The following is an 11,792-nucleotide window of genomic DNA, read 5'->3' on the forward strand; positions in this document are numbered from 1 at the left end:
AATCAATAATAAGTTTAGGGTTTACCTTTCAAATAATGAACATAAAGTTTCGGGTTATGTTTCATATAGTTGGTTTGAATAAATAAGATAGTATTTGTTATTTTCTTATGATAAAAATAATAAAGATAGAAATGTACTTAATTGAATAAATAGAGATAAAATATATAAAAATAATTTTTTTTGAAATTATTTTAGAATGAATTTATATACTTTTATAACAGAAGGTACAAGAAGGATATATTTCAAGAGACAATATTTATCATTTTTTATTTCTAAAATATTCCTGTAAAAAACTCTCAATACTAAAATTATCTAATACTTATAAGGATAAAATTAATTATTATCATATTTTTAAAACTCAACTTGATGGTTGATCCAAAGCAAAGTCTAGGTCATTAGTTGAGGCCCAAATCATGAGTCAAGTTGACCCGAGTCAATATAAAAATAAAGTAGTTATTATCATAATTTTAAACCCGATTCGAAAGTTGACACAATGGAAGGTCTGCAATACAAGTGGGGTTGATTATTAACTCTAGTTAATGTAAAGATAAAAATTATTATTATCATGATTTTAAAATCCAATTTGGAGGTCGACTAGAGTAAGGTCCAATTCACAAATGAAGAAAGTCAACACTAGTTGATCTAAGTCAACATATAAATAATAAAAATAATTGCTATAATAATTTTAAAACCTGACTCGAGAGTAATTTCAAATCACGAGTGGGGAGGGTCAAGATGACCTAATGATTTTTTTAAATAATTAAAGCGATCTTATTTTAACCAACAAAAATATTTTAACATGAAACATTATCATAATTATTTTTTAAAAAGTGGTTAAATGATAAATTGACCTAAAAAATATTTGTTGGCTTGTTTTTTTGAAATCCAAAACATGCATCCCATATTAAAAAAAAATACAAGAATATCTTGTAATTTATAAAGAGATAAATTAAAGAGTTATGAACGAGATTGAGCAAAATAGTTTAGGTTTAATCCAGGTGCATGTTAGGCTTGACTTGGTCTGGGCATGGACCTCGGAGGAGCCCCAATTCTTGGGCATCAAATTCGAAGCCTCGAAGCTTAGATCCTAGGGCTAGGGCTTGCCGTCTAGGCTTGAATTTGAGTTTGTTTTTTGGCTATTATTTCTAGAATTTGAATTTATTATAAAATAATTATTTGTACCAACTCATTTTATATATATATATATATATATATATCTGAAAAATCTTCTTGAATATTTTTTTATACATAAAATGTTAGAATTTAAATCTAAAAAAACTGCTAGGATAATTTTTTTTATAATGTGTAATTAGAGTATAATGAGGAGAATTAATTGTGGTAATTCTCAATAAATTTTTATTTCAAAATCCATATAAAGGAAACAAAGATTGTTTTACATAGAATTTTATAGGTTCTTCACCTCAATTTTAAGCTTTGTTTTTAACAACATTCCACGCACTAACAATACACCAAAATGGTATCTTAAAGGCAAACAATATTTCTAAGGAAAGAAAATAAACAAATACTTCAAATTAAATGGTGTTTGCTACGTCAATAACAAATCGATAACGGACAGCTCCTTTTGCAAGACGGTCCATGGCCTCGTTTACATAATCCATGGGAATAACTTCAACGTTAGCCTCTATGTTGTGTTCGGCGGCAAAATCAATCATTTCTTGCGTCTCCTTTATCCCCCCGGCCGTGCTTCCTGATACTAGCTTTCTTCCTGCATATATATCACAGTTTTACGAGAAAATTTCTTGTCAGATACATGGACTTCCAAGTGCTAGTTTTAAAGAAAGTAAATGAAAGAATAGTGAGGAACAGCAGATGGTTTTTCTTACCATAGAGGGGCATAGCAGGCACCTCCAAGGGCTTTTCAAGACTTTGGAGACCCACCAATATTAGTTTTCCATTAGTCTTTAAGAGATCAAGCAGTGGCTTTAGAGGATGAACTGCAGCGACAGTGTCTATGACACCGTTCATGGTGCCAGTAGCAGCCTGCAAGATTTAATAAATAAACAAGAAGAAGAATAGAGTGGACTTTTGACAAAAAAATGCAAGTGCATTTATTATTCCTCATTTACCTCCATTTGCTTCATGTCATGACTAACAATAAACGAGTCAGCTTTGAGTTGCTCAATTGCTTCATGCTGTTTGCTGGGAGATGTGCTGATTACAGTCACTTTCATTCCAAATGCCTTTGCAAACTTCACCGCCAGATGACCCAATCCACCAAGACCAACCACGCCCAGATGCATCCCAGCCTTGTCGAGCCCAAAATACTTCATGGGACTGAAAACTGTAATCCCAGCACAAAGCAGCGGAGCTCCACCTCCTAATGAGAGATTATCTGGAATCCGAATGGCAAAGTGCTCATTAACAACATATAAATCAGAAAATCCACCGTAATTCTTGGCTCCGCCGTCATCGAAAATAGTGTAGGTGTAAACAGATTTGGAGCAGTAACTCTCTATGTCGTCTTGGCAATTCTCACATTTTCCACACGAGCCTATTAAGCATCCCACACCTGCTTTGTCTCCGACCTTGAACCTGTCTACCTTTTCCCCAACCTGGGTCACCACACCAACGATCTCATGCCTGTGGTTGAGCAAGATAATGAATTAAGTAAAACCGGCCGGTAATGTTTCTTCTTCTTCTTCTTCTTATGATTATTATTATTATTTCGGAGATGATATGTTAATATTGAGGATAAAACAGAAGGTGCATGGAATTATGATCTGACGAAAGCGTACCCGGGAACAACAGGATAGAGAGAAATTCCAAAATCATTCCTGGTTATGTGCAGGTCAGAATGGCAAATCCCACAATATAAAACCTTGATTGTAATATCGTTATCTCCATTAACCCTGATAGCATGGCAGGAGAAAAAACACGAGAAAGATAAAGAAATAATCATATATAAAATCCATTAATGACTTGAAATGTCATGCATTAGTAATTCTATACATATAACGCATGTAAATAATGAAGGATGATGCTAGAGATTTTCCATTTTTTACCAAAATTCTTTATTAAGTGACATAGTATATATCATGCAATTGATACGGATAAAAAAACATATTTCTCATATGCGCATACCTTCTAGTAAAGTGGAAAGGGGATAAAATTCCTGAAGAGTCTCTAGCTGCCCATCCAAAAGCCTTTTGAGTTTCTTCTTCTGCTTGTAACCTTGACATATCGATGTATATATGTATATATCAGACTCAATTGGCTTCACTGTTTTGATGTTTATGTTATTGGCAATCATATATGGTCCTATTTATACAAGTTTTCGAGGCAAGAGAGAAGATTTTTAGTTTCGGCGAAGGGTGAGCTAAGCATGGTTTAAAATCTCGAAGTGTTCAACTATTTTTTTGATTGATTTTTTCAGCGATAATGACAGGTTATGGTGAATGGCGGCTACTGGCGAGCTTCCTCTTTGACAAGAAAACAATATTAGTCCCTCTTCTCGCTTCTTCTTGTTGATTTTTCTTACGCTTTTCCCATGAAAACAGTATTCCATCTTCTCGCCTCTCGTTGATTTCTTCTTTGCTTGTTTGTCAAGAAAACAATTTTTTTGCCTTTAATTTCTTGACTGTTCATAAATGGTATCAAAAGGTGTTATATTTATATCACATCCGAACAATTTGCTTCCTTTTTCATGTCATAAAACCTTCATTTTCAGTTGTCTTTTCATCCCTAATTCCATTCATTGATTAAAATCAACAGGTGAAGGTATTGATAAGGGATATTATACCATTAATTCACGGATTAATTCTGTCAATATAAAATACATAATTTATTGGTAATATTTTTACTGTTGTTAATTATGGTGAAAGGCGGCTGCTGGCTAGCTACCTCTTTGACAAGAAAACAATATTAGTCCCTCTTCTCCCTTCTTCTTGTTGATTTTTCTTACGTTTTTATCATGAAAACAATATTCCATGTTCTTGCTTCTCGTTGCTTTTATCAATCTAGATCCCTTGATCTGGGGATTAATTGAAGCTATGGCGTCTAAGGTTTGAAAATGTGCAATTAAGTCCTCCACATTTGAATTTAGTGCGCATTCCATCCCTCCGTCCACCTTCCTCCTTCTCTAGATTAAATCAAAGGCATTAGTTTATTAATTTTCTATTGTTTGAAACTGACTTTTAAATTATGATGTATGAAAATATTGCATGTCATCTCATCCCAATCTCATTTAACAATATTAATATAGTAAAACATAACAAACGGATTGATAGCATATATATGCCATATGTCTCACCTACTACGCGTGTAAATATATAAATAAATAAGAATTAATGATATGAAACTAAAGAAAATATTTTAAATTGATTTTTTTAATGAAATATTTGTTGTTTGTTATTTTTTTACTTAAATCAATTGAAATTTCAGCCTATAATTAAGCTATTGATTTAAGATATAAATTGAGTTTTTTAATATTTACATATAATATTAGAAAATAAAATATAAAAAAAAAGAAAAGAAATATCTTTAATATGAGATCAATCATTATCAAGGTCATTGCAATTTCTTATGGAAGGCTCTAGTCATCATTTCTCAATAAAATTCTCTCTCAATAAAATTATTAAATCTAGTTATATATTTTTTTTATATGTAAACATGTATATACTCTACTTATTTGACATGCACTCTATAGCGGGTGGTAAATTTTTTATATATATCAATAAAATATACATGCTATTATGATGTGTCTTTTTACATGAAAAAAATTAAAAGTATAAATTAAAAAAAGTTATACAAACATATAATTAAATAAATTAATAATCATTCATGTAAATAAACAAAAACAGTAATCAACTATAACTAAAAGAGAAATTGCAAAACATAAAAAATGAATGTAAATTAAGATATTTAATCTCGTAAAATATGATATTTACCTAGTTATGTTTACTAAATTTATTTATTAAAGTTAATAAAGATAATAGAAATAGAAATACACATGAAACTGATTGAATAAAATTAAAGAAAAAAATATTATGCTAAGCCAAACATATTATAAATATTATTTTAAAATAAATTTCATCTATACAAAACCACAAATATATATATATATATGAATCAAAATAATATCTTAAAAAATTAAACATAATTTAAAAAAACATATGTAAAATTCGTGATCTAAATCATGAGACTAAGATAAACTAATAGAAAAAAAATTAAAGATAATCACAAAATTATTTTTTTATAAAAAATATAGAACAATAAAATCATAAAAAAAATAAGAAATAAAAGATGTTGAACTGCATTAACTTTTCAATACAATGACCCATCTCACTAGATGGAAAAAAATATTAAAAACATATCATGAAGTCTAATCCCTAATAAATCAAATGTGAAATAAAAAAATAAATTATACAAAAAGATCTAAAAATTTGTAATTAAAAGAATGAGGATGAAAAATAAAATAAAAAATTAGAGGGCAACAAAAAATGTTTAGTTGGAGGGTTGAATTGAAAATAAAAGTAACTTCAACAAAGAAAAAAACAAATCAAAAGAACGAAGGCTAAATTTAAAAAAAAAACCATAAAATTTGATTAAAGAATAAAATTGAAAAAGAAAAAACTTTAACAAAAAAATCAAGAAAAACTTTTTGAAATAAAAAATAAGAAATGAAATGGAAAAAATAATATATGACAAATTATTATTAAAGAACTAAATTGAAACCAAATAAAATTTTTATAAAAAGAATAAAAATTTAAATAATAAAAACTAAAATTTTAAACATAAAAAAAGGATAACTGTATATGTTTTTGGATATGATAGTATTTTCAAAGATATTATGAGAGGACTTGTTCGGCTACTAGGTTATGTCTCACCCGCTATCTAACAAGCATACATTAACAATTTTTTTGAATAAAAAATCAACTTTCCTACATGAAAATACAAAAACTATGAAAAAAAAGATGAAAATACCTTTTAAACGCATGCTTTGTCCTTTCTTTTTCTTTTTCTTTTTAAAGGTAAATACATTGTCTTCAATATTATAACAAGCAAAAAGACAAACACATGCTTCGTAAATATTTCTAATTTTTTTTTTATCTTGGAAGTTTTACTTTTTGATGTTTTTTTTTTTTAAACAAAGATATCCTCTAACAATTTTTTAATGACTAAGGAACCTTTAAAGAAAAAGACCAAACCGCCCCTAACACCAAGGCTTCCCTGTTTCACACCAAAGGACAAAAAAATAATTTTATTATATCAATATATAACATTCCCAGTTAGTACTAAAATGTATTTTCCTTGCTGCATATCTTGTTTTTTAGTGTGACCTTTCTCTCCGTATCTGTCAAAGCATGATGGCTAAATAACTGGTCTCTATAATTTGATTAATCGTGGATTTTAAGTGTTTGTTGAATCTTGAAACTTGACTATAGAAACTTGAAGATTATGATGGTATTGGATTCTCTGGTTTTCAAATCAAGGAACTTGGTACAAACCAAACCAAACCAAAACACCCCAAGCTACAACTCCACCCCTCCCAGCTCTATTACTGCACCAAAGTACAAGAGCTTCTTCTGCCCTTTACCACCATTTTCCCTGACAACTTGTTAGTTTTCACTTTCGGCTGTAAGTACTAACGGTCAGCAGATCCTCACTCCTGCTTTTTCAAGGGAATCCTCCTCCCTTCTCTTTCTGTTGAAAGAGAAGGACTAAACCAAATAATATGAACTAAGTTCATGGAACCTTGAATTGTGATATTTATAATAAGAACTAAGTTCATGGAACCTTGAATTGTGATGATCTTATCTTGTTATTTCCATTTCATATGATGACAGAACTAACTTCAACTTAGCTCTTTGGAACATCTACTAAGGAAAAACCTCGAAACATGTAATAAAAAATCAGAGTTATAATGTCATCTCATCAGAGTCTTTAATTTTCATAAGTGAATTGATTTTATATTTTTGAAAAATGAAAGTAATTCTTCTTTTCTAAAGCTTGGCATAATCTTTGTTGTTTATGCTAGAATTTTTTTTTTTTTAAGATTACCGATCTCTTGTCCCCCATGAATTGTATCTGGCCGGGTACTGTGCTGCCAGTCAATATGTGAGCCTCAGCCACCCACTAACGTACATTGCCATCGATCAGCCTCTGCCTAACAACTTTTCTATTTTCTTCCTTCACGCGCTGTGCGCTCCGTTCGTCTTCCCATGATCTTCTCTCTTTGTCATGCAAAAAACATATATAAACCAACCCCACCACCATAAATATATATATATATATAAACTTCAGAGAGAGAGAGAGAGAAGAGAAGCAGGATAACCATGAAGAGGGATGGTTCATCAACATCATCATCAAGCAGGAGTGAGAGTGATAAGGAGAGAACAAAACTGAGAGAGAGACAGAGAAGAGCTGTTACCACCAGGATCTTCCATGGACTCAGGAAATATGGTGGTTACCAGCTCTCACCACGCTCTGATATCAATCAAGTCCTCCGTGAACTCGCCAAGGAGGCTGGTTGGGTTGTTGAGCCTGATGGCACCACCTACCGCTATAAGGTATTTAAAGTTGAAATTTCTTACTGGCCTCCATCTCTATGTAATTAATTTGCATTCTTTCCTTGATTTCCTCAGCTGTGCACCCAAAGGGACTAAAATATGTTTGTTAGTTTCTATGCTGTGTTACGAACACAACCTCTTTAACTAGATGCTCTATAATTGCTCGTTGCAAGGTTGTGAGCCGGTGCCCAACTTGTGGGGTGATCCCAAATACAAGCACCAACACGACACCTACCACCAGCAGCACCGTCATTGCTTATGGTGGTGGTGGTGGAGGAGGAGGAGGAGACTGCTCTCCAACCACGTCGCCACGCTGCAATATCGATCCCACAATGATCAACCCCTACAACAACAACAGCCATGCTGGGTCTACATCCTTGTATGGTCATGAACATGGCTCTGCAGGTAGTTTTACAAGTGATGTTGACAATAATAATCCTCTTGCATTCTACATGTACAATGGACTAGCTAGCGCGCTCCACCACCCATCCACAGCCACAACCGCGGCCGCCCCCATCGGAGGTGGAATGAAGGTGCAGATACCAAGTCAGCAGCAGCTTCAAGGGACGTACATCCAAGAGGCAAGGGCATCTAACCAGAACACGCCTGTGGGATCACTAGACCAGTAACTGGGAGTCTTAAATTCCAAAATTTTCCTCATGTATATCCTGAAATTTACCACTGCTAGAAAGGAAGTAGGAAGTAGAAACATGAAAAAAAAAAAAACAAAAAAAAAAAAACAATGGAATGCATATATATATATATAGAGAGAGAGAGACAATGGAATGCATATATATATAGAGAGAGAGAGAGCTAGTAGCGTGGAGCAGGGTTGGCAAAGGTGTCTTCTAGTCCTATCTTAGCCTAACATTTGGTGCACGAAGGCTTCTACCGCATTGCTTTCCTTTTCCTTGCAAGCTCTATTACCAGGACCAGGATTACTTTTAAATTTAATTAGTTAAAAAACTAATTTTTCCTTCAACTTAGTCTAAAGGTGTCTGATTTCATGTTTAATCTCTGACAACCAATGTTTATTAGTTCAAAAGGTCACTGACAACAGAAAGAACGAAGCACAAACCAGGAAATGTCGGCGAGTCAGATCAATCTCCTTGAGTTGCCATCACAATTTACGAGCGGGATGTTGAATGCAATAATCTTGGCACAAGGAACGTATAAGTTAGTCCCTTATCAAAGAGTGAGTGTTTAAGCAGAAGAAAATAATTTCTCAAGCGTTCATATAAGCCGTAAAGTCATTCATGCAAACTACTAGTTATTGTCAGTAGGAGCACAGTTTACGCTCCTCCTAGCCCAAAGCTGGAACCTACTTACAACATAGCTTAATCCTCACAGTAAAATGGGAATCAAAATAAGAGTCCGCCATGACTTCCCTGATGATCCTGAAGGGAACTCGACAGGTTATTCAATCATCCATCAAAACCCAGGGATTTCACCAGGCATAGGAGCCAGCTCGTTGTTGCTGAACTTCTCCTCATCGAAGAACCTTGCACGAACCACATTACCCCCAAAAAACCGCCCATCAAGATCAATCAATGCTTTTGTTGTTTCTTCTGATCTCTCAAACTGTACAAAGATTCTAACTGCCTCTTCACGAGGAAAGTTTGGTTCGGTGATCTCGAATATAAGAACCCTAGTGACTGTCCCATACTTCGCACACTCGGATCCAACCTCGTCTTCTAGTTCATCATCTACCTCACCAGGGCCCACCTTTCAGAAAAAAAGAGAAATTTTAAGCAAATTCTCATCTTCATTTATGAACCCAAAAAATAAAGCATGGGATAGACACTTTATATTACAATCATACAGCATCTGAGGCAGCTTCATGTACAAACATGTTTTGTTTTATTTTTTTCCATAAAAAAGTGAAAGAAACCAAATAGCAATCACATTAGAAAATAGATTCCAGTTCCATCAACCAAAAAATTGAAATACCAAAGGTCATGATAGACGGCACAAGAAACATCAACACAGAAATTATTTAACCAACAACTCAGGTTCAGAACTTAATCTCGTTTTGATTGTGAGGAGAAAATTACATACTCTTAGAAGCACCCAGTTGTCTGTCAAACAATAATAGCTTTCCAACCAAAGGATAGTGATATCAAACTGGTAGCAAAATGGTAGTCAGAATTACTCAAATCAGTGGCTACAGAAGAGATTGGACTGGAACCATTTTGTATCCTATGACCTGGTAACTTTAATTACAAAACTTGGACGCTCAAATGAGTGTCTATAGAAAGATTGGGCTGAAACCCTTTTGTATCTTGCAATTCAGCCAACAAAAATTATCAATCCAGCCATCTAAGGGAAAACGCAAGCAGACGGCCTTTCAGTCAAGTGGTTTCTATTAACACCACTCCTCCAAATTTACAAATGAAATCTTACTAAAGCTCCAGAGGACTTGTAAAGAATAAGAGTATAATAGAACAAAAGGAAACAGAAGAAATTAAGATTCACATTTAGTGATCTGGATGAGTGTAAACCTCTTTGGGACACTACATTGTTAAGCAAGCATCCACAAGCTACAATAAACATTCTTTCCCTCAAAAAGAGAATGAAAAATCATAAGTGCACAGAAAATTCAAGCGTGGGGGGGATTTGAAATTTCAGAAAAGTATGTTACAGCTACAAACTTAATGAGAAAGTCAGTGCGCTATGATGCGAGAAAACTAGAAATAAGCAAGCTGGTCAGAGAAAAGGTAGGTATCAGACACTTAAAACTCTAAAACATCAAGTGATTCCAAAAAGAACAAGGATAGAGTAGATTTCGCAGAAACACAGTTGCCAACAGAATAAAATCCTCAATGCCAAACGCTAATCTCAATGCACAGATTCTCCTCATGCAGATGCTTCTTGGTTAGTTCTATCAAACGCCCAGAGTTCTCTCTCCTTAGGGCACTATACCGCCATTCATAAAACTAGATATGTTAGGCTAGATATTCACTACATGAAATTAGAATAAATAAAAATCTTAGTGAAGATCAATACAGCAACAATGGGCAATCCCGAGTAGTTGATAGCATGCAAAGTAGTTTGTTGTTTACAGAGGGAAAGAAATAAAAGAACAGAATCAGTGGAGCATGTTGCAAAATACAAAAGAATAGATGGCAAGAATAGAAACAGCAACTTGTAGCTGTTTTGCAGATTCCAATCCGTTAGTTTCTTTACAGTTATAGTGTGCAAATACATTTATTTAAACCAATCAAGAAATATACACACATACCATATTCCTAAGGAGCAAAACCCGAGTTGGAGGAGTTCCATTGAAATTCACACTCTTCACCTTCTTCTCGCTAGCATTCACTATAACCCCAGCTCTCCTATCAGTCTTCTTCGCCATCAATGGCGTCGTAATCCCTTGCTCCTGTTTCCCCAATCCTTGTCCTTCCTTCCAGCCCATCTTCGCCATCATCCTCTGCGCCGCAGTCATTTGTCCACCAGCACCAACTCCCAACCCCACCGTCCCTGACGTCCCAATACTAAACCCATCCCCATTCCTGGGTGGCGAAGAACTCCTCGGAACACCTCCACTCATGGCAGCACGCCGTCTCCACGCTTCCTCCCCAGAAATATTCACATCCCTCTCCCTATCCTTCTCCCTCTCCCTCTCCCTCTCCCCAAACATTTTTTTCTCCAGAAATTCAATCCTGCAGTGAATTTCGTCAAGGTGCTGGATTCCTCTATATATATAAATATAAAATTAGAGAATAATCATCAAAAAGTACTTGATAATCTATTTCGTAATTAAAACTAGAGATTGAGACAATAAAATTACAATATTCTTTCATATTTCGAGAAAGTTCTTCAGTTCTTGTGTTGAAATATTTTCTTTTATTATAAATATGATTTGTTAAATAAAAGCTTCGCGAATCCTTTTGTTTGAACTTTAAAGGGCTCGCTCGATGCCACGGTGGTAGCGGATGGTAATTAAGGATCCAATCTATTTATTTTATTTTAATGTGATACTGTTTACCTTTATTATTAGTTATTTTATGCATTTTTAAAGTCTATTTGTTATTTCTTATTGTATTAAAATATGTTTTAAAATTATATTTAGTAAAAAAATATTTAATTAATATTTTATTATCATTTTGATATATTGACATAAAAAATAAAATATTATTTTAATATATTTTTAAAAAAAACCATGTATCATAATATAAATCCACTCTTAAAGTTTTTCAATATTTTTGAAAATTAGTTTTTATTTAAAAAATTAAAATACTTTTTTATTTTTAATATTAT

The 11,792-nt window shown here is 33.2% G+C and overlaps 3 protein-coding genes across 3 annotated transcripts; 1 reads left to right on the top strand and 2 right to left on the bottom strand.

The window, feature by feature from the left end:
* Window positions 1-1,342: 1,342 nt before the first annotated feature.
* On the bottom strand, window positions 1,343-3,458 carry LOC105135618 (probable mannitol dehydrogenase). Its single transcript, XM_011040587.1, has 5 exons — window positions 3,103-3,458; window positions 2,757-2,870; window positions 2,088-2,601; window positions 1,845-2,001; window positions 1,343-1,726 (listed from the first exon to the last, which is right to left on the bottom strand). Exons 1-5 carry the CDS (start codon window positions 3,198-3,200, stop codon window positions 1,533-1,535), a joined length of 1,077 nt encoding a protein of 358 aa, XP_011038889.1. The 5' UTR covers window positions 3,201-3,458; the 3' UTR covers window positions 1,343-1,532.
* A 3,729-nt stretch (window positions 3,459-7,187) lies between these two features.
* Window positions 7,188-8,273, top strand: LOC105135619 (BES1/BZR1 homolog protein 4-like). Its single transcript, XM_011040588.1, has 2 exons — window positions 7,188-7,529; window positions 7,703-8,273. The coding sequence occupies exons 1-2, from the start codon at window positions 7,296-7,298 to the stop codon at window positions 8,156-8,158; spliced, it is 690 nt and encodes a 229-aa protein (XP_011038890.1). The 5' UTR covers window positions 7,188-7,295; the 3' UTR covers window positions 8,159-8,273.
* A 412-nt stretch (window positions 8,274-8,685) lies between these two features.
* Window positions 8,686-11,163, bottom strand: LOC105135634 (DNA-damage-repair/toleration protein DRT111, chloroplastic-like; the record flags this gene model as incomplete). The annotated part of the gene is made up of 2 exons (XM_011040608.1): window positions 8,686-9,254; window positions 10,771-11,163. Coding segments are annotated over 2 exons (687 nt in total), but the record flags the coding sequence as incomplete, so codon positions are not given.
* Window positions 11,164-11,792: the final 629 nt, after the last annotated feature.

The sequence above is a fragment of the Populus euphratica genome, unplaced genomic scaffold, assembly GCF_000495115.2.
Source record: "Populus euphratica unplaced genomic scaffold, PopEup_1.0 scaffold47.1, whole genome shotgun sequence".
Classification (NCBI taxonomy): Eukaryota; Viridiplantae; Streptophyta; class Magnoliopsida; order Malpighiales; family Salicaceae; genus Populus; species Populus euphratica.

Bases quoted from the DNA above. Each gene is read 5' to 3' on its own strand.
- LOC105135619 (XM_011040588.1), top strand. From the start codon at position 7,296: ATGAAGAGGGATGGTTCATCAACATCATCATCAAGCAGGAGTGAGAGT. The intron at 7,530-7,702 runs GTATTTAAAGTT...GCTCGTTGCAAG, and splicing joins GCACCACCTACCGCTATAAG to GTTGTGAGCCGGTGCCCAAC.
- LOC105135618 (XM_011040587.1), bottom strand. From the start codon at position 3,200: ATGTCAAGGTTACAAGCAGAAGAAGAAACTCAAAAGGCTTTTGGATGG. The intron at 2,871-3,102 runs GTATGCGCATAT...CCATGCTATCAG, and splicing joins CCTTTCCACTTTACTAGAAG to GGTTAATGGAGATAACGATA. The intron at 1,727-1,844 runs GTAAGAAAAACC...ATATATATGCAG, and splicing joins GCCTGCTATGCCCCTCTATG to GAAGAAAGCTAGTATCAGGA.